Raw genomic sequence first — 23,624 nt, forward strand, 5'->3', positions numbered from 1 at the left:
TATAATTATAGAAAAAAAAAAAAAGAAAACCCTGTGGGGCATGATTCTATTCTGCACACATGGGGTCACCATATGTTGTCATCATATATTAGAATTGATTAGATGGCAAATAACAGCAGCAAGCATTCCCTTTGGGCCTTTGTGTCCCTACTCAGCAATTCTGCTCCCCCTGGGGCTCCCACTGGGCCTCTAGGCATCCCTGACCACCTGCCCCTTATCCCTATTTTCTTACAATGTCTCTCTGCCCCTGTCTGCTCTCTCAGTTGGTCTGTGAGATTTGGTCAGTGATTCAGAACATCTCTCCCCAGTCGCCTGTCAAGTAGTTCCATTTCCACTGCTTGTCTGAACTGTTTGGCACTGTTTGGTACCTGATGACTTCCATGGATTCAGATGACCTGTTCACTTCTGCCAACCAATTCATTCCACAGTCACAGGCCTTTCATAATTTTTTGAGCCTTGTGTGATCTTGCCATTCACGAAGACATTCAAGGCCTTCAACTGTCTCTCACTCAGACTCCAGGGCCTTTGCACTTGCAGTTCCCTCTTCCTGGAATGCTCTTTCTTCTCATTGTTTGGATTTCAGCTCCAATGTCCCTTCCTCAGACAGGCCTTCCCTGATCAACCAAGATGCCCATGCCTGTCCTCAGGGTCTCTACTTTATTACAATGGTACATTATCTTATTCTGACTTATCACTGTTTGAAAGAATATATTTAACATATATTCCCTTTTCGTGCATCCTTTATTAGATTTTAGGAGGTCTACTGGCACAGTATACAATGCGTAGTGGTTTGAATCCATCAGTTGCTCCTCAGAAGAAAGGTGGGTGGTCTCCTCCTATAATCTCTGTAACCAGGTGGAAGGTTGTCTTAAGTGGGAGAGGGCTAGATAGCAGTGGGTGTGGGCTAGAGGCATACATTAGGTGCTTCATAAATGTTGACTGTCAAATCTCAGATAAATAAATGTCCCATCCTTAATCTTACTCTTTCTCATCATCCTCCCTTGCAAACACATTGACTGATACTCCTTTTTCCAGAACACTCCATATTCAGATGTCTCTGTCTTTGCCCCTAGTTGTCCCTGTAAGGAGTTGCCCTTTCCCCTACAGTTCTGTTTGGTGACTTCCTGCTCATCCTTTAAAGACCCTTCTTTTTTTTTTTTCTATAATTATATTTTATTAATTTTCATAAACATTTACAGAGATTTTGGGCTTCCACTCATTCATTGTTGTACTATTCTCTCTACCCTCCTCCCAGTTTGTTCTTGTCCAAATGCCACAGTGCTTGTCAAAGCCAGTTCTGATTAATCTTCTTTGTCAGTGTATCCTTTGCCATTCCCTATCACTCCTCCCTGAGAGAGACTTCACCCTGAGTCATAAGGAAAAGGGCACGGTGTATTCTCTTAGCTACTTCCTGCTGAAAAGGGACGCTGTGGGTTTCAGGGTGAAGATCTTCTCTCACTACTCTAAAGGGCCCCTTTGGCAGTAGGAAACACATAGACTATTATGGAGATTGATTTTGGAATTCAGATGCACTCTTATTGATTGTGCTTGGCTGTACATGTACATATCCTTCAAGATGTATCATGGGGGTGTTGCAACCTAGAAGACACAAATTTGACTAACAAGTTATAAGTACATGAGTCCAAAAATTATGGAAAAGTAAAAGAAAAGATTCTTTCATTGTTTTACAAACCCTCCCCCAGGTCCCCTCCACCATGCAGCCCTCGCTCTAGTCTCCTGTGATGACAGAAATACCCAGTTACATCTCTCTTTTAGACGGTTCTCTCCCTCCTCTGCTTCAGTGCAGTATACATTATTGAACCCATCTTACTCAGTGTCTCCCCAACCCCAAGGACAGTCCCATTCTACAACAGTGGCATCATGTAATATTTGTCCTTTTGTGACTGGGATATTTCACTCAGCATAATGTTCTCCAGAGTCAACCATTTTGAATAATATTGCATGAGTTCCTTGTTTTTTAATGCAGCATAGTATTCCATTGTGCGAATATACCACAGCTTCTCTAGCCATTCGTTTGTTGATGGGCACTTAGGTTGTTTCCAACTCCTTGCTATTGTGAACAAAGCTGCAATGAACATGGGTGTGCATATATCTGCTTGGATGTCAGCTATGGTCTCTTCAGGGTATATTCCCAGTAGTGGAATTGCTGGGTCAAATGGTATCTCTAGTTGCAACTTTTTGAGAAAGCGCCATACTGCTTTCCACAGTGGTTGCACCATTTTACACTCCCACCAACAGTGAATCAGGGTTCCAGTTTCTCCACAACCTCGCCAGCATTTGTTGCTTGCTGTTCTGTTAAATTTTGCTATTTTGACTGGGGTGAAATGATATCTCATAGTTGTTTTAATTTGCATCTCTCTTAGGGCTAGGGATTTTGAGCATTTCTTCATGTGCTTGTTAGCCATCTGAATGTCGTCTTCGGTGAAGTGCCCGTTCATATCCTGTGCCCATTTTTCTATTGGATTATTTACCTTTATCTTGTTGTGGTGCTCAAGTATTTCATAAATTCCTTCTGGGTTGGTCTGTCCATTCCCCAGGGCTGAGTTGCCACCTTCTAGGTTTACTCAGGATACCTTGCTCTCACCTCTCTGCTTAGATTTGTTATTTCCAGTTCCCTGGCTGGCAGCTCCCAAGGGCAGCGGGGGAGGTCTGGATCATGGCCTAGAGTAGGAGCTTGGATGTTTGCTGAGCACTGCTGGGAAGTAACACTTGTGAGTATCCCCATGGGGAGGGTGATTCTTCTCATCAATACTTGCAGTAGCAAGAGGGATCTTTTATAGGAAAGTGCCACCAGCTCACCAAGAAACTCTGTTTAGAACCCTCAGAATAAATGCCAAACTCCTGAGTTGCACAAGAAATGCAGCTCCACCCTCTCCACCTGGCTTGCTGGCCTCCAGTTGCAATCCTGCTTCTGAGCCTTTGTCCCCCTAGGATTTACAAAGCTGCCTCCTTCCCATGCCTGAGAGGCCTGCTGAGAACCCCTAGACACCTACACTCTGTGGGCCTTATTTTCTTTTCTTCAGACACTTATCACCCTCTGGCTTTTTTGCCTCCCTCTGCTTGCTGAGCTGCATACCAGGGACTGAGGCCTACCTGCCTCCTGCCCTTGAACCTCCAGAACTTGGCCTGTCTCCTGGCCAGAGGAGGTGCCCTGGGTTCCTTCTTGCTCTTTTCTGATAAAAACAGTGACTTTTCTATAAATCGGGTCCCTGTCAATATTTTCACAGTGACACCTTGAGGTTGTAGATGAGTGCTGAGCTCATAGCAAGTGCATTTGGTGAGAAAAGGGAAGGTGTTCTCACTGGGGGGAGGGCTGTCTAGGTCCCAGAGCCAAGCACAAAGCTACTGGGCCACCCATTTTAGGGACAGGAGACACACGTGCTCCTCCTCGGGGAGAAACTTGGAGTGGGCTCATTGCCAGCTGATCACAGCTCACCTGACAGCAGCATGGGGTCCTTGTCCACAGACTTGCGCACCTGGTCAGACTCCCCAGTCAGGGAACTTTCATCGATCTTGAGGTCATTGCCTTGTATGAAGAGGCCATCGGCAGGGAGGAGATCACCTGGTAAGAGCAAAAGCGGGGAGTCAGCTGGGTCCTAGTTGGCTGGAGAGACCACAGCTTTCCCTCACAGGTGTAATTAGCAGGGGATGCTCATCAGGGGAACAGGTGCAGAAACCAAGATGGCACCTGCCCTGGGCCAACAGGCAGCTAGAGACTGGGCAAAGGTGAATAGTTTAAAGCTGGGTGATTGAATCTGAGTCCAGTATCTGCTCTAGCCCAAGTGGGCATGCACTTTACAGTTTACAAACTATTTCTTGTTTTGAACTGGATTTGGGGCCAAATTTTCTCATTTTATGCATCTTGAGTTCTGAGGCTCCCATCTACAAGTCTTCTCTCATCTTCTGTGTGGTTTGGAGAAATTCTTTTGGAAGGGACTAGCCTGTCCTACTCAGGCTAAGAAGCACCTGCAATGAACATATCATTAGGAGAAATGAAGACCCTCAGGCCTAAGTGAGGAAGGCCACTAGAGTTACCCTTCTCCCTATTCCTTCTGCCTCTACTTACCCAGGATTTATCTTCCTCGAACCTTCGGTGTTAGCCTTCCCACTTTCCCTCTGGCATCATAGGCCTAGGATGTTTGCTCACCCCATTCTGCTTCCTCTAACACTTTCCCTAGGCACCACCATCACCTTTTGGCAGCCAAATCAGGGATGGGAAGGGAATTTCATATTATAAATCCACTCTGGGCAGCATAGGCCTTGATGTGCTGTGTTGAAGAGGCTCAGGTTGTATCCAGGCTCAGAGATCCATCATAGTAGGGGTTTGCAGAGTGGTGGCACCCATCCCATGCATTTGCCATTACTGATTTAATGGGATTCTGAATCCTACCTCTTCCTAGGAAGTGTCATCCTATCCCGGAGGACCTCAGGAGGTAGCCTGAGCAGGGATAAGCCCAGATAGAGCCAGCCTGGAACAGTGTCCAGCTGTGTGGGGCCCTAGCCTGGCCCACCGCTGCACAGATTCGAGCTCTGTAGCCTGGTTCTGCGGCAGGGACACTCACCATATTTGATCTGGGCTATGTCCCCAACCACGATCTCGGCCACCGGGATCTGGACCACCTGGTTGGCCCGGATGACAGTGAACTTCTGCTCCTGCTCGATGCGGCTCTGCAGGCCCCGGAACTGCTTCTCCTTGCTCCAGTCGTTGAAGGCTGTGACGAGGACGACACAGATGACCGACAGGAGGATGGCGGCCCCCTCGATCCAGCCCGCCTCCGCCTCCCCTTCATCCTCGGCCCCGCCCTGGGCCGTGGCGCATCCTGAAAAAGAAGCATGCAGGGCGAGGTTAGCAAGGCCAGACTCTCAAGGGTCTGGGTGAAATCCCTGCTGTCAGAAAACAAAGCATGATAACCAGAAGCAGCTTACCCCGAGTTGCTACGTGCCCCGCACCCTTCAAAGTGTGCTGTGTGGATCCTCTCTATTCACCCCAACTATTTTATCAATGTGGAAACTGAGGCTGCTCAGAGAGCAAGGGACTTACTCAGAGTAAGAGCAGCCAGTGCAGAGCTGAGATTTAACCGAGGAAGTCTGGCCTTGGAGTCTACTTCTCACCTGCTGCAGTTTCCTGATTTTTGTTCTAGTGAGATTGTGGGTAGATGATTTCATCTTTCTAACCTCAGTTTTCTCGTACGCAAAGAGAAATACTCTTCAGAGTCTTGTGAAAATTTAATGATGTAACAAATCAGACATAAAAGGACAGATACGGTCCATTTTACATTTTATTTGAAAATATTTACTCATAGAATATTTATAAATATTATACATTTATATTATATAAAATATTTATTACAAATTATTTTCCCTCCTTTTTTACAATTATGACTTGAGTGGGATGTAAACTCCCGAGAAACTGGCTTTCCATTCCCTTATTCATACAGATTTATCCTCCCTTCCCTTCATCACCTCATGCATGTCCTGTAACAGCTTGTTAGTTGCATTACTCATAAAGTCTTACTTCCTATTCCTTTCTTTCATGAAATATCTAGAATAGACAAGTACATAGAGACAAAAAAGTATTAGTGGTTATCAGTGGCTGTGAGTATGGAGGATGGAAGTTTAATGTCTATTTTTTTTCAGTTTAAACTACTTTATTGAAATAATTCCTCCCAATTCAATATCTCATAAACTATTACTTTATGCCTTGAAGGGAAATTAATTATGGGTCATAGTTTAAAAAACCCTGAATACATTCTATTATTAGATAATAATCTGTACTTTAAAAACAAATGAAGGGAAAGAATATGATATTAAAATTTTAAAAAAATTTTATGTTGGCTTGCATACAAGATTCATATACACTGTTTTTATTTTCTCTTTTAACTGAATGGACACTTGGTTTCGATCTAAGGTTATGAAAACTGAAAACTTTTTGTAAATTGACAATAGCAATGAAATCATGCACAACACAGAGAGTATAACTAACATCACTAAATTGTACACTTAAAGTTGGTTAAGATGGAAAACCTTTTGTTAAGAATATTTCACCACCCATGGAGGACATTATTCTCAGTGAAATATCTCAGTCACAAAAAGACAAATACTGCATAATGCCACTATTATGAAACAGGACTGACAGATGCTGCATAATTCCACTATATAGGGGTTGGGGGGAGATGAAAAAAAGAGGGAATAAATAATGTACATGGCATTGAAACAGATGAGGGAGAGAACTGCATAAAAGGAATATATGATTAGGTTTTATTGGCATGACAAGAGTCCAGAACAAGAGCTGCATAGAAAAGTGGACCTGGGGTGGGGAGCTGTATAACAGTGAAATAATTTTTTTCCAATGAAAAAAGCAAACTGGGGGATGGGGGGGCAGGGAGAAAAATGTGTAACTATGAATGAATGGGAATCCAAGTTCTCTATAAACTTTCAATAAAATCTCAATTAAAAAAGGGCAACCCCCCACCACAATAAAAAACACCCCCCCCAAAACAATAAAACAAATATTTCACCATAATGAAATAAAAAAAAATGAATGAAATGAGATCTGAGGAGATTTCAATGCAGGACGAGTAGAGAAGAGAAATCTTAACTTTTGAGAAGATAGAAACTAAGATTGGAGCAGAGTGGAGGCAATTCATTCCACGTGCTGTTGGCTCTGTGATGAGCTGACTGATGTCTTCCTGCATACTCAAGTCCTAAACCTGGGCATCTCTGAGCGGGCCTTTATTTGGAAAAAGTGGCTTTTCTTTCAGTTATTGTCAAGATTAGATGAGATCCTTAAGGGTCTCCTCATTTACTCTGTCTTTGCCTTGTGAAAAAGAGAAGACACAGAGAGAAGACATGAAGACAGAGACAAAGATTGGACAGATGCCTGAATTGAAATCAGTTCTGCTGTACTACTACACTAATGTACCTCAATTTTCCCATCTGCAAAATGGGGGTAATCACAATGTTTTCTTCACTAGGTAGTTAAGAGGATTAGAGAAGAGCCTTATGGCAAACATCCACTGCAGTGAGCACACAGCACTTGATCAGTTAAGCTTCTACCTCATGTTTGTTCTAGGACTATAGTCAAATGTCACAGCTGGACTCAAGAGTCTCAAGCCCCATGCTACATTGGGCTATGGATGGTGTTAGAAGAGAGCACTGAGAAATGCTAGGCTGGGAGCTTCCTGCCATGACCCTAAAGTAGCTGCTCCAGTTCAGGATCCTGGTTACCTGGCTGTGAAGACCTAAAATGACAACAGACTTCAGGAGAGGGGGCTGCAATCAAGTGACAGACTCACTCCCAGAACTAGTACATTGTGGGGCAGCTCCCTCCCCAGCACTTTAATGTGCTGGCTCTGGTAGTGAGTTTCTTTCCTGATTTGCAGCACCCTCTCTGAGGGATCTGCCACTCCCCAGGAAGGAAACTTCTCCAGTCAGGACACCTGGCCACTGCAGAGCCAGCCTATAGATCAAAGAGGACCACAGACTTCAGGATAGAGGGTTGCAATCCAGACAGACACTCACTTTCAGAACCAGCATATTGAGATCCTGGGGAGTGAGGGGCCTGCAGCTCTCTGGAGGGAAACTGTTCCAGGTGGGACATCTGGCCACCACAGGGGCCAGTCCACAGACCAAAGAGGACAATAAAATTTCAGAGAGGGTGCTGCAAATCAGGAAAGAAACTCACTACCAGAGCCAGCACATTAAAGTGCTGGGGAGGGAGCTGCCTTCCACCCTCCTGGACAGAAACTGTTCCAGGTTCAGAACCTGGCTGTGCCATTCTGCGGACAAAATGGACAATAAACTTCAGGCGTGGTGGCAACAAGAAGGACTGCACTGCAGACCAGAGAGGATCTGACAGGCTTTAAGAAAGGCAAACTTTCTTGCTTGATAGGCCCAGAAAGGATTTCCAATGGAGGGAGCTTACCATCTCCATAGATGGAATAGTGTAAACCTGCAACTAATTAATAACATCATAAGGGTAAGTTGTGTTGTGTACAGTAGAGTCAGAACTGACTCTCAGCTGACCCTTTGCAGGGTTTCAGAGGCATTTAACCACAAGGGAGGAGGTTTTCCACCTCCCGCAGAGCAGCTGGTGGTCTTGAATCATTAGTCTTTGAGCTTTTTGCCACTCGGCCACCAGAGCTGTCAACAACCTATGCAGACACAAGACAAATGGCCCAATACATATCAAGAAAAAAAAATATTCACATAATGTCAAGAAAGTATCAGCCAGCTTCAAACATTGTGAAAAAACAAAATAAGCTTTCTCTTAAAAAAGCAGAGCACATTGCAGACCCAATGATTACCCCAGAGACAGGAAGGCAGAAGAAATATATTGATGTGGAGTCATAAAAATAGCTACAGAAGGAGGTGCAAATGATAGGAGAAAGAATGGAAGCAATAAATAAAGCCATGTTTCCAGAGACAGGGAGCCAGGAGAAATATATTGACATACAGGAATATGAACAACTGCAGAAAACAATTACAAAATGTAAAAGAAAGAATTAAAATTACAGATAAAGAGGTACAAGAACTTAAAAATTCACCACAAGACATAGAGGGTACAGCCATGCAGTCTTGTAAATAACAGAAATGCAATCCAGAATATCAAGATTGAAATGGCAGAAGTTTCCAAGATGCTGGGGAAGGGGGAGCCAAAAAAAAGCAGAACAGAAGAGAGAGAACAGAGAGTCAGTGAGCTGGATGACAACAGCCTCAATGGAAGCACACTAGAAGAAAAATCAATTTGGCAACACTATCTATATGCAGAACAGATCACCTGGGAGGCTGGCTCTATGAGGAGATATGTGTTATCAGGATTGGAGGAAGACTTATCTATAATCTGTGCTATGTAGATTATACAATCCTGCTTGCTGAAACTGAGGAGGACTGAAGCGCTTGCTCCAGAAGGTCAAGGACTGAAATCTTCATTATGGATTTAAGCTCAACATCAAGAAAACAAAGATTTTTCACCACTGGACCAATTGGCAGCATCATGATAGATGGTGAAGAGATTGAGATTGATAACAGATTCAGTTTGGTTGGCTCCACAATCAACACTCTTGGTACCAGCAGCCAGGAAATTAAAAGACGAATTACACTGGGAAAATCTGCTGTCAGAGATTTATCTGGACTACTGAAGAGCAATGATGTCAGTCTGGAACCTAAGGTGTGCCAGATTTAGGCCATGGTCTTTGCAATTACTTGCTATGTGTCAGAAAATCAGACAATGACCAGGGATGATAGAAGGAGAATTGTTGCCTTTGAGCTGTGGTGCTGGAGAAGAATATTGAATATCCATGGACAGCTAGGAGAAAAAACAGATTTTTCCTAGAGAGGGTGAGACCAGGCTGATCCTTGGAGGCAAGAATTCTGAAGCTTTGTCTGACATACTTTGGACATGTTGCAAGGAGGGACTGGTCCTTGGAGAGGGATGTTATGCTTGGGAGGGTGGAGGGACCACACAAGAGAGGAGGACTCTTGATGAGATGGATTGATTCGGTGACTGGGGTAATGAAGTTAGGTGTGTCAGAGACAATAAAATTGGCACAGGGTAGAGAAGGGTATAGAGCTGTTGTATATAGGGTTGCTATGAGTCACAAGTGACCCAACAGCATATAACAGCAGCAGCAGCAACAACAACAACAGAGACACAGAGACCTTCATAAAGAAAACTACAAAACACTATTGTGAGAAATTATAAGAGACCTAAATAAATGGAAAAATACTCCCTGTTCATCGACAGTAAGACTCAATATAGTGAAGAGTACAATCCTACCTAAAGCAATCTCCATGTCAACACAATCCCAAAACAGATTAAAAAAATCATTTTTCAGAGATAGAAAAACCTCTCCCACCCCTCTTGGATCCTTATAGTAATTTTCCAATAATGGTTTTATACAATATTTACCCTTGTGGGATTGAGTTAGTTCACTCAGCATTATGTTCAGTCCCTCCCAGGTTAGGTAATAAGTTACAAAGTCATTGCTCCTGAATGCTGCATAGTCTATCATTGTGTGAATGTACCAAAATTTTTCAATCCATTCAATTGGAGAGGTTGGAAGCAGAGGGATAAGGATGTGCAGGGGGAAGGGGGAATTAATCATGGGGTTGTACAATTTGATGGGTGGAGGGATGAGGGAAATGACAATAATTTGTTCTTAAAAACAGTGTATTCAAATTTTGTAAATAAATTAGTAGTAGAAAATGAAAACAAAACAAAACAACCCCCAAAGAGATAGAAAAGGTAATAGGCAAGTTTATGTGGAAAGGAAAGAGACCCCGAATAAGCAATGCACTTCTGAAAAAAAGAAGAAGAAAAAAAAAAAGAATCAGGAGACATAGTACTCCTAGTGATCTCAAAACCTACTACACAGATGTAATAACCAAAACAGCATGGTACTGGTACAATGGATTCATTTTTGGGTTCTCAATTCTGTTCCATTGGTCTATGTGTCATGGTCAACTGGTAGTAGACAAGGAAATACAATATATCAAACGGGGAAACAACAATCACCTCTTCAGCAAATAGTGCTGGTGAAACTAGACTTCTGCTTGCAGGAAGCCGAAACAGAATCCACATCTCATGCCATATACAGAAATCAACTCAAGGTGGATCAGAGACTTACATAAACCATAAAGACAATAAGAGACAAAATGAGATCAAACTTAGAAGGCTTACCCATACTATAGTATAGTAAGGTGGATAAACACAGCCAGAAATGTACAACCAGGAGAGGCTAAAATTGATGAATGGGACCTTCTAAAGATTAAGTCTTTGTGTGCATCAAAACATTTTTTTCAATAGGGTAAAAATAAAACCCACTAACTGGGAAAAACATTTAGTCCTGCCATCTCAGACAATGGTGTCAAAATGAAAGTTTACAGGATCCTACACGGCTTCCACAAGAAAAAGACTGATAAGCCAATTACAAAATGGGGAAAAGACATGCTCAAAATCATTGGCAGTAAGAGAGATGCAAATCAAAACCACAATGAAATATCATCTCACCCCAGTAGGAGTGGCAAAGTTTAGCAGAGCAGCAAGCAATGAATGTTAGAGAGGATGCAGAGGTATAAGAACTCTTATACACTGTTGGGGGTGGGGGGAGGGGAAAATGGTACAACCACCCTGGAAGGCTGTTTGGCATTTCCTCAAAAAGCTGCACAAAGAAATTCCATATGACCTAGCTATTCCATTGCAAGGGCTAGAACAAAAAAAAAGCAAACAAACAAACAAAAAACAATAACAAAACAAAACAGAAGTAAGACATAAACGGAGATTTGTACACCAATGTTTATAGCAGCATTATTCACAACAGCAAGAACATGGAATGGAAACAGCCCAAATCTCCATCAACAAATGAATAGATTGAGAAATTGTGGTATATTCATATGATGGAATATTATACAGCAATCAGGAGCAACAATTTAGAAAAATACTTTATAACATAGGAGAGAGACCTGAGACCATTATGCTAGATAAACTTAATCAAATAAGGATAAATACTGCATAAGACCATTGTTGTAAAAATAGAAGGATAGACACAAACAAATATACACATATATACACACCCCTCCTCATCTACCTCCTTGTTTTCACTGCAGTAAAACAGTATGTCTTTTTGTTGGTTGCTTACACTACTTTGCTCCCCTTTGCGAGCTAATTACTCAAAATTGTGACTGCTGCTTGCCAAAGGGGAGGAAAGAACAAGAGCAGCAGAGATCAGGGGTGTCTAGTACGGGAAGCCAAAGTTTATACCAAATATTATTATGAAAATCCTCGTTCAGGAATTGAAGGAATTGCAGATTTATAAGTTAGGATTTCTCTTGTGGCAGATCCCAGAAAATGAGCTGTTTGTTTCCTGCAGACAGGAGACAACTAGGGCCCTCCTACAGAGTGTTACTTCCTGGGAAATACTTCCTGAGCTAGAGCATTAGGCTGACAATAGAGAAAAATAGAGCCTTCATTTACAAGGAATTCCTTTTGTTATTTCCTTCCCCAGATTATCAATACATACACAGAGAAACATGACTTGGGGTCTTCAGTCGAGGACTGCTGGCCCCCTGTTTTATGCTCTCTGCTCTATCACATTCCTGGCTGTTTGTCTCTTTATTAATAATTATAAAATTATTCCATTCTTTGGGACCCTTGGTCTGCAACAGTCTAGTGCACAGTCTGTGATGCTAACCCCAAAGCATTATGTCTCCAGCACCAGCCACTCTGCATAAGAAAGATGAGCAGTCCCCTCCTGTTGCAATGGATAGTCTTAGGAACTCTATGCAGGCTCCTGCAGAAGATCTGGCCGGCCTGGTTGACAGAAATTGCCCAAGGAAATAGAAATAGCAATGTACTTTGGGTTAGAAGATCTGTGTCTTCCCATACTGTGTAGAGGCAAATTCCTCTAATCCTCACACCTGTCCTGCCTATCATACATAGTTATTGTGAAATTTCTTTTTTTTAAGTATTATTACAGATTTTTTTAATTTTATTTTTTATATTAAATTTTATTAGTTTTAATGAACATTTACAGAGATTTTGGGTTTTCATTCATTCATTGTTGCACTGTTTTCTCCACCCTCATCCCCAGTTCGTTCTTCTTCCCCCCATGTCTGTTTTAATTGTCCAATTGCCACAGTGCTTGTCAAAGCCAGTTCTCATTAATCTCCTTTGTCAGTGTGTCCCTTGCCATTCCCTATCACTCCTCCCTGAGAGAGACTTCACCCTGATTCATAAGGAAAAGGGGATGGCGTATTCTCTTAGCTATTTCCTGCTGAAAAGGGACGCTGTGGGTTTCAGGGTGAAGGTCTTCTCTCACTACTCTAAAGGGCCCCCTTGGCAGTAGGAAACACATAGACTATTATGGAGATTGATTTTGGAATTTAGGTGCACTGTTATCAATTGTGCTTAGCCGCACATGTTCATATCCTTGAAGATGTATCATGGAAGTGTTGCAGCCTAGAAGATACAAATTTAACTAACAAGTTAAAAGTGCATGAATCAAAAATTGAAAAGCAATAATATTCTGAGTAGAGGTTCTAATAGTGGCACAAATCAAGTTACAGAGGTAAGGTGGTTCCATTGCCATCCTTACTCTAACTTAATTCTTTTTTTTTAATTTAAATTTGTTATTAATTTCAGTGAAAATTTACAGAGGCTTTGGATTTCTATTCATTCATTGTTGTAGATTTGTCCCCTCCCAAGGCTCGCCCCCACCAGGCATTACCCTCTTGGAAAAGTAAAAGAAAAAATTCTTTCATTATTTCACAAACCCTCCCCCAAGTCCACTTCACCATGTAGCCATTGCTCTAGACTCCTGTCATGACCAAAATACCTAATCACATATCTCTTTTAAACAGTTTTCTCCCTTCTCTGTTTCAGAGCAGCATACATTATTGAACCCATCTTACTCAGTCTCTCCCCAACCCCAAGGACCGTCCCATTCTACAACAGTGGCACCATGCAATATTTGTCCCTTTGTGACTGGGACATTTCACTCAGCATAATGTTCGCCAGAGTCAACCATTTTGAGTAATATTGCATGAGTTCCTTGTTTTTTAATGCAGCATAGTATTCCATTGTGCGAATATACCACAGCTTCTCTAGCCATTCGTTTGTTGATGGGCACTTAGGTTGTTTCCAACTCCTTGCTATTGTGAACAAAGCTGCAATAAACATGGGTGTGCATATGTAAACATAAAGCTGATACATAGATATAAGGCATTTTTCTAACAAAAAAAATACATATAGAAGGATAACTAGTAAGATGTGTCCAAAGAGGGAAGCAGAGAAGGCAAGGGAACTGAAGATAGAGAAGGAAGGGGAAATCATGGGGTCGCAGAGTTTGGTGGGTGGAGGGAAGAGGTGAAGGAATTAGGAAAAATCCAGTGGGGACCTGAATAGGTAGGGTGATAATGGGCATAGGTCAATGGTGATTGGTTTTATAAGGCACAATGTATGGGAATGACTGTATGGAAACACCAGGTGAATGAAGGAATGTGTGAAACACACATATATAAATTTTGTATTCAAACCAATGTACAACTTTTTTTAAAAGTAGAAAAGAAAAAGATACTAGTAGCGGACTTCAAGGCTGAGCAACACGTATGGACATATTGAAAGAGAAATGTGTCTGCAGAAATGCGGCCTGGGGGGGCTGCAGGGAGTGATTTGGCCCCAGAGCTCAGCTCTCCTGTCACAGTACTCCTGCTCTCTTCCTATAGGGCCTCTAAGAAGAAAGCTGTGTTACTGGTGGGTGCTTTATCAGTGACTGGGACACTCAGGACACTTAGAGCCAGCCTAGGCTAGTGGGAAGCTTTCAGGTTTTAGAATCAGTTGTGTGGCCTGTGGCTGGTGACTTAGCTTCTCCAAGACTTAGTTTGGACAGCTGCAAAGAAGGTTCAGGGTGTTTGGGAGCCTGGGGTCGAGCAAGGCTCTGGTTTGTGGTGGTACATGTTAGCATTGATCTCTTTATACCCTGGCTTCTGAAAGCAATGAATACAACAGGTGTGGCCTTTGTCTTCCTGAAATGGATGGGTTTGTAGGATCATAAAAAAGGAACATAGATTAAAACACAAAAGGAATGGTGACGTGTTAGAACTGCCAATCGTGGAAAGGAAGGTGGGAGTGCGGCAGAAGAGGCCCACAATGAAAATTTGCTGGGACCCTACCTAAGAGCCAGCATTTGGGCCAAGACTTGAAGATGAAGTAAGAACGAGGTAAAGGGCAGACAAGGGCACAGCAGAGGCAAAGACCTGAGGCAGGCAGAGCTCCCACCTCGGAAGGCTGTGAGTGAGAAGAAGCAGGGGCCACAGACAGGCCTGGGGAGCAGTTCCCTGGGAGTGTGGACTAGTCTCCCAGAGACCATGCATTATTTTTGCTTCAAAATGGCATCAGGAATTGAGAAAGCAGGAGAATCAAGCAATTTAGAAAACAAGGAATGACGGAGCTGGGAAACTGAGCTTCTTCACCCTGAGTGCTTGGAACTAGGGCAGTAGGAACAGATCTTTGTGGAACCTCCTCCTGCAGGTGGGAAAAGGCCAAGCATGTGGATTCAAATGAAGACTCAGCTTTTCACCTGCAAGTGATAGCCCCTGCCCAGGCCTTGGCTTCCTCGTCTATAATATCAGACGTTATCCTCAGGACAAGATGTTCTTGTGGTGAGGAGGCCAAGCACCTGGTGTAGTCAGGGTTTCTGATAATATCACCTCAGGTACAAGCACTCAGGGAGAGGAGGCCTAGCTTCCCAGCTCTGCTATTTCTCACTTTATAAATTTATCCCAGGAAAAAACACAGCCAGAGTGGTCCTTGGAGGCAAGAATGGTGAAGCTTCATCTTATATTCTGGATATTTTGCTAGGAGAGGCCATTCCTTGGAAAGGGTTATCATGCTTGGAAAGGTGGAGGGTCAGTGAAAGAGAGAACGACTCTTAATAAGATGGACTGAATGGTGACTACAGCAATAAATGAAAGCATATCAGAGATGGCAAGAATGGCACAAGATAGGACAGGGTTCAGGTATTGGTCACAGGGTCATTATGAGTTGTACTCAACTCCACATTACTGGATCAAGACAGCAGCTGGGTTTCACAGTCTTTGCTGAGCAGCTCTGAGTAACTCTCAGCCTACTCAGAGCTCAGCTTCCCACCTGCAGACTGGGGCTGCCAAATGCCTGGCCTGCCCAGAGCTCTGCCTGAAGGATGTGAGTTCTGAGGCATCACAAGGGTGTTCTCACTCCCAAATACAAATCCACTTGGCTTTGTCGTGGGTCTCAGCCTGATGTGATAATCCTACATTTTAGAGGTCAGAAGCATTTGTCCTTATGCTACTCTAATTTTTTTACCAGGAATTATGCAAATTCATTGTTAAGCATTTAATCCTTACAACAAGTTATTGCTTTTATTTTCTTCCTGCTCCCTCCCCCCAAGGTTGCTTTTCTCTTTATATTGCAGATGAGTTACATAAGATGAAAAGTTGTTAAGCAATATGCCACTTACAATCTTATTGCTTGAAGGTTTAGGATTTCTAAGAAAGGCCAGGCTTACTGATCTGCTAGAAACTGGCAGATCTCCCAAGACTATGACCCTTAGTTAACCTTTGAATCTGGAGCAAAACTCATACACTTGGCTCAACTTTCTGTCAAAGAATAGACAAGAAACAATAACACAAGGGAGGTACTTGGGTCTTAGAATAACCAACTAGTTAAGTTCAAAAGAGAAGTTTTTTTCCAAAGATAAATCCTGGAAGGCAGTAAAAGGTAGGATAATGTTTAATGGAAATGAGAATCATAGGGAGGACGTGGCAAAAGTGTGAAGGAATGTGGTTACTTATGGGTATTCTAACTAATGTTAAAAAACAAAATATGTATGAATGGTTAAAAAAAATCTGTATCCTTTGTAAACCTTTACTCAAGTAATAATAAAATAATAAATAAAAGAAAAGAAAAAAAATACATTTTATAAATCCTGACCAGGAACTCTGCTGATGTGGCACATAGTGTACCAGTCTGCTAACTGCAAGGTCAGTGGTTTGAATTCCATATGAGGAATCATACAAGGATAATCCTATCCTGTGGTGAGGATTTACAGTCCCTAAAACATGATGGAGGGTTGCTGATTTGCAACTAACTCAGCAGCAATAGGTATGTGATGTTGCTAAGGCAGGGTTAGAGGCAGTTAGGCAGTATTATAACCATCTCACAATGTGATTTCAGATGTGACCTGCTATCCATTGTAAGGATATTAGGGTAGGATGAACATTCTGACCCAGGTCACAGTCTGATGTGGAGTTTCCCTTGGGTGTGGTTTGCACCTCATTCTGTTTAATAAGAGACAGAAGCAGAGAGAAGTGAACACACAGAGAGAGACCATAGTGACACCAAGAAAGAAAAGCCAGGGATGGAGTATTGTCTTTTGATGTAGGTTTCTGTGCAGGGAAAATTCTGGAACCCAGAGATGAGGGAGAAGACCTTCCTTTAGAGCAAGTATGCTGAGCTCTGACAGCTAGTCTCCTAAATGGTCATTTCTCTTTGTTAAAGCCACCCAGTGTGATGTCTCTGTTACAGCAGCACCATGTAGCTCAGACAGCATAATAACTGGGTTGTTTGTAATTTTCTTGATGAGGTGCTGGAGTTAGATGAGTCTCTTATCAGATATGTCATTACCAAATGTTTTTCCCTATCCTTTTGGCTTCCTTTTCACCCTGTTGGAGAAGTTTTTGAGGATTTGATTTTTAGAAGGTCCCATTCATCTATTCCATCCTCTCCTGTTTGTGGATTCTTGGTTATGTTTGAAACTCTGCTCATGCCATGGATTAGGGTTTCTAAATTTGTTTCTATTTTCCCTCTTATGATCTTTATAGTTTTTAGATTTATTCCTAGGTCTCTGATTCATCTTAAGTTGGGTTTTGTGTATGGTGTGAGATATGAATCTTGTTTCAGTTTTCTGCAGACCGATTTTGCCACATCATTTGTTATTTGGGCTGTATTTCCTCACTGGATGGATTTTGTTTCTGCCAAAGATCAGTTAATCATAGGCGGATGAGTTGGTTTTTGGATTCTTGATTCTATTCTATTCCATGGGTTTATTTGTTTGACACAGTATCAATATCATGCTGTTTTGATTATTACAGTTATCTAGTAGGTTTTGAGATCAGAGTGTGATGCCTCCTACTTCATTTTTTCAAGTAGGGCTTTGCTTACTTGGGGCTCTCTTCCTTCCCCCCCCTAAAAAGTTGGAAATTGCCTTTTCCATCTCCTTGAAGAACAGAATCAGTATCTCTTTTGAAATTATTTTGAATTGGCAGATTTCTTTTAGTAGGATTTTAATTTTGACAATATTGAGCTTCCCAGTTTATGAACATAGTATATTCTTCCATTGATCTAGGACTCTTATTTCTCCATTGTAGTTGTTCTTATTGCTGTTAAGTACCGTGAAGTTGAATATGACTCATAGCGACCCTATGAACAATGAATCTGAACCCCATCCTATCCTGTGCCATCTTCACACTTCCTGACATGCTAGAGTCCATTGTGGCAGTCACTGTGTCAATTCACCTGATTGAGGGTTTTCCTCTCTGTCACTGACCCTCCATCCTTCTAAGCATCATGTCCCTTTACAAGGAATAGCCCCTCCTTGCAACATGCCCAAAGTATATGAGGTAAAGCCTCCAAAGAGCACTCTGTTTGCACTGTCTCCAAAACATATTTATTTGTTTTTCTTTTTTTGTAGTCCATGAGATGTCAGTGCCCTTCTCCAACACTACAACTCAAAGGCATCAATTTTTCTTCTGTTATCCCTCTTCATTGTCCAGCTCTAGGATGCATAGAGAGTGATCAGAAAAACCAGGGTCTGAATCAGACACACCTTAGTCCTCACAGAATCACTTCTCAATAATTTGGAGAAGTCCCTAATTGCAGACTTTCCCAATGCAATACATTTCCTGATTTGCTGACTGCTGGTACCAAGGGCAGTAAATTGCGTGGGAGGAGATTGTCCGTCTTTCTTCTGTAGAACAGCTGGTGGCTTCGAACCATGTGCTGCACAGCTCCTTAATCCTAGGCCACCAGAGCTCCCTAGTTACATTTCCTCCTAAGTATTTAATCTTAATTGGCTATTGTAATTGGAATTGTTTTTCTTATTTCCATTTCTATGTTCTCTTTGCTATTACAGAGAAACTGGACTGATTTTTGTATGTTGATCTTGTATCCTGCCACTTTGTTTAACTGGTATTCTATGCTTAACAGTTTTCTTGCTGAGTCTTAAGGGGTATCTATGTATACTTCCATATCATCTGCATATAGAACTAGTTTTACTTCCTTTTTGCCAATTTAAACTTTATTTATAAAATATGTATTTGTATTTTATACCTCTTATTGCCTTATTTCTCTCACCAGAACTTCCAACATAATATTGAATAGGAGTGGTGATAATGGACATCTTTGTTTGGTCCCTGTTCACAATGAAATGCCTTCCAACTCTCTCCATTGAGGGTGAGATTAACTATTGGTTTAGTATATAAACTCTTAACTATGTTGAGGGAATTCCCCTCTGGTCCTATTTTATTGAGCATTTTGATCAGAAAAAGATGGTGGATTTTGTCAAAAGCCTTTTATGCATCAATTAAGATGATTTCTCCCTCTTCGTTTTATTTTAGTGGTAGATTACACCAATTGTTTTTCTTACGTTCAACTATCCTTGCAAACTTGTTATGAATTCCAATTGATTATGATGAGTTACCCTTTTGATATACTGTTGGATTCTATGGGTTAGGATTTTGTTAAGGATTTTTGCATCTATGTTCAAGAGGGATATTGATCTATAATTTTATAGTGGTGTCTTTATCTGGCTTTGGTATTGGTTATTCTGGCTTCATAGAATGAGTCTGAAAGTATTTCTTTTTCCTCTATTTTATAAAATAATTTATCCCGCTTCTCCTCTCCACCAAGTAGTTGCATGTGGCCTCTCAAATCTTGTCCCTTTCTACTTCTTGCAGAGCAAGACTGGGTTAAGGGGTCTATTGGAAATGGCCTTTGATAACCAGAGACATGACTGTGCTTTATTATGTTCTGTGATGCATGGGAAATAGGTTTCCAAAAAGCCAGCTCTTCTCAGAAAGACAGATCACCTCCACAGGTGTGGCTGGAATGTTGGCGACAGGGAGTCACTCACTCAGAAGACCCCACTGTGACCCCGCCATGCTGCCCACTAGGACCACCAGCACATACTGCTGTAGTGGTCTTCCAGGCATAGCTGGCCCACTCTTCAGCCCAGTGGCCACAAAGGAGGCAACAGTATCCCCAGCAACCTGTCTTCTACTCATTACGAAGCCTCAGAATGGAAATTTCTGTCAAGGCTGTGTGTGGATGACTTTCATTGTTTGAAGGGGATTCTGTATTGAAGCTTTTAACCTCATGCCTTGCATAGTAAAGAAGGATTTAGGGGTTGGGGTTTTGTTCCTGAGAGGTTTTTTGTTTGTTTGTTTCCTTTTAGTTTTGTTCTGTTATGTTTTTGGCCTTTCCTCTGTTCGTCTTTCATGTAGAACAGATGTTTGTAAAGGGCAAACAATGGCTAAAAGTGTAATGGTCAACTTGTTTATATATAATTTTTTTGAAACTTACCTTGGATGGAAAATTGAATCATGGGCTCTCCAGGCCACTTGGGGCCCTTGCCCTTTGTCCTTTTGCCCAGGCTCAAAACCTATTGTTTCTCCTTTCAAATAAGTGATTGTAGTAGCTAGCTATTTTCATATGAAAGAATTTTCCTTATTGAAATAAAAAAAGTTAAAGAAAAGAAAACTGAACATGCTTTTTTTTAAAAAAAAAAAGTCAAAAGATGTATTGCTTTGGGGAAACTTTGTGAAGTACTTCTCCAAAGTATGGAAGAACAAGGATGCCAGTTTAAAGACTAATGTGCACCTGACTCTCAGATCATGGTATTTTGAATTGTTTCATATGTTTGTGAAAGCTGGACAATTACTAATAAAGAGCAAAGAAGGACTGAGCCTTTGAATTGTGCTGCCGAAGAATAGTGAATATACCATGGACTGCTAAAAGAACAAATAAGTCTATTTTGGAGGAAGTGCATCCAGAGTGCTTCCTAGAAACAAAATTTATGAGATTTTCTCTCACATATTTTGAGCACGTTGTCAAGAGGAGTTGGTCACTGGAAGGGAACATCAGACTTGGAAGGATAGAGGCTGGTGATGGAGAGGAAGACCCTCAATGAGAGGAACTGACACAAAGACTATAACAACGAGCTTAAATGTGGTGGATGGTGACAATGGTGCAGGATTGGGCAAGATTTCTATACTTTGTTTGTGGAGTTTCTATAAGTTGAAATCAAACTTAATGGCATCTAACAACAACAGAGCTATTGGTATGAACTGTGATTTGATATTGCCAATTTGACAAATATAATAATTGTATACATGTTAAAACTGACTAGAATGAAATGTTATTGCTGTTGATAAGCCATCAGAAATATGTTGGTATGATCTTCTCTCTCCTTTTTGTTGTGTCAGATGTCATCAATTTAATTCCAACTCTGAGTCACTTTACAGGACAGAACACTACTGCCACCATAGGGTTTTTAAAAAATGCTTTTATTATTATTATTATTATGAATTTCAATAAACATCTACAGAGATTTTGGAATTCCATTCATTCATTGTTGCATTTTTCTCCCCAACCATCCCACCCCCACCCCCAGTTCACGCCTCTCCTTGACAAGCAAAAGACAAACTCCTTCATTGGTACACAATTCCCCATAGGGTTTTATAAGGTGTAATTTAGGGTTACTGTGAGATGAATGGTGGGTCTGAAGTTTTTGGAATCTGTGGATTCATACCTCCATGGAGTGGGATGGAGGGGGTGATGTTTTTGAACCACTAATCATTTGGGTAGCAGTCAAGTACTTAACCACTGTAGTACTAGGACACTTTACCCCTTTACAAATAAATATTACTTCTTAATGAAAAAATATATATATATGGAATCCTTCAGTATTGCAATCTGAGGTTTAATTTTTTCAGTTCTTTCAACCTAAGAAATGCTGAGCATGTTTTTCCCTTTTGATTTTCTAACTTCAACTCTTTCTACATTCAGTTATAATACTTTATCTTCTCGAAGTGCCTTTTGAAATCTTCTATTCATCTCTTACTTCACCTTTGTTTTGACCTCTCTACATTCTAATGCAACCTATGCCACCTGAATGTAAAAACCATCTCAAGAATAGATTTGATGCATTGGACATTAATGATGGAAAACCAAAAGAGTTGTGGGATGATAGCAATGCTATGAAGTAAGCAAAATTTATCACGACAGAGGAGGAAGAAAACACCAAAACATATGTCAGAAGAGACTCTGAAAATGGCACTAAATGCAATATATTCTACATATAAATGAAGCAATGGAAAACACCATGGCTTCGGGTCAGTAGCACTTTAAAGAAGTCCTTATAGCTGATTTTTCCAATGCAACACACCTTTTGTTTTTCTGATGTTGATACATACATAGATGAAATGAAAATGAATTCACTGCCAACTTTGTTATTTATTCAATTTCTCATGATGTTGCCTAATGGTTCAGTGGTGAGGAATTTTGTTTTCTTGGTGTTGAGATATAGTCAATACTGAAGGCTGTAGTCTTTGAACTTCTTCAGTAAGTACTTCAAGTCTTCTTCACTTTCCACAAGCAATGTTACTGCACACTTAGGTTGTTTATAACTCTTCTTCTAATCCTGATGCCACATTTTTCTCACAGAGTTCAACTTCTCAGATTATTTGTTCAGTATATGAAAATTGAATAGATGCACATCCATGTTTATTGCGGCTTTGTTCATAATAGCAAAGAGTTGGAAACAATCCAAGTGCCCATCAATCAACGAATGGATAGAGAAGCTCTGGTATATTATTCACACAACGGAATACTATGCTGCACTGAACAACAAGGAACTCATGACATATTACACAAAATGGGTGACCCGGGAGGACCTTATGCTGAGTGAAATATCTCAGTCACAAAAGGACAAATATTGCATAGTGCCACTGTTGTAAAACGAGACTGACATCGTAGTTGAGGGGAGACTGAGAAAGGGGATAAATAACGTATACTGTATTAAAACAGATGAGGGAGAGAACTGTTTAAAAGGGATCTATGATTAGGTGTTATTCTTATGACAGGAGTCCAGAATGAAGGCTGCACAGTGAAGTGGACGTAGGGAGGAGGGATTGTATAACAATGAAATAATTTTTCTTTTATGTTTCAAATAGAAGAGTGAATTGGGGGGGGGAGAGGGTGGGCAGGGAGAACAGTGCAACAATGAATCAATGGAAATCCAAAGTCTCTGTAAAGTTCCATTAAAATTAATAAACAAAACCAACCCCCACAATAACAACAACAAAAAAGATTGAATAGGTGTAGAGAAAAGATACAATTCCAACATACCTTTATTGATTTTTACACCATATAGGATACTCTCCATACACATACTAGTGAAACCTGTTAATACAACTAATATTCAAATGTGTACACCAACAACTAAAGCCAAAGAGGAGGAGATTGAGGATTTCTATCAACCTTTACAGACTGAAATTGACCAAACATGCAATCAAGATGCATTAATAATTAGTGGTGGCTGGAACACAAAAGTTGGAAACAATGAGGAGGAAAGAGTAGTTTGAAAGTATAGATTTGGTGAAAACAGTAAGACCTGAGAGTGAATGATCAAATTTTGTGTGCTCAATGATTTATTCAGAGCAAATACCTTTCTTTTTTTTAAAAAAAAAGAGATGATGACTTTACACACAAACCTCACCTGATTCATTTCACAATTTTTTGATCATTTTTTAAAAAAGCAAAATACTGAATGGTGTGACTACACAGTTTCTTTAACCACTCTCCCCTTGATGGGCACCTTGTTTTTCATTCTCTGTTATTGTAAATAATGCTGCAATGAACATTGTTGGGTGTGTATACATGTCATTTTGTACTAACGCTCTTATTTCTTTGTGATATATACCCAATAGTTGGCTCACATATATTCTAGTTATTCTTGTTTTTAGGTGCTGTTGAATTGAGTATGATTTATGGTGACCCTATGAACAAC

At 41.1% G+C, this 23,624-nt stretch overlaps 1 protein-coding gene across 1 annotated transcript in view; it reads right to left on the bottom strand.

Moving 5' to 3' along the window:
* Positions 1–23,624, bottom strand: part of ATP2B2 (ATPase, Ca++ transporting, plasma membrane 2) — a 257,365-nt gene that overhangs the window by 117,155 nt on the left and 116,586 nt on the right. Inside the window, exons 3-4 of the mRNA XM_006900551.1 lie at positions 4,584–4,841; positions 3,458–3,583 (exon numbers count right to left, since the gene is read on the bottom strand). Of these exons, the coding sequence (XP_006900613.1) occupies positions 3,458–3,583; positions 4,584–4,841 (384 nt within the window). The remainder of the gene's footprint in view (positions 1–3,457; positions 3,584–4,583; positions 4,842–23,624) is intronic.

Source organism: Elephantulus edwardii, unplaced genomic scaffold (assembly GCF_000299155.1).
Source record: "Elephantulus edwardii isolate Elephantulus edwardi_28Jun2011 unplaced genomic scaffold, EleEdw1.0 scaffold00288, whole genome shotgun sequence".
Lineage (NCBI taxonomy): Eukaryota > Metazoa > Chordata > Mammalia > Macroscelidea > Macroscelididae > Elephantulus > Elephantulus edwardii.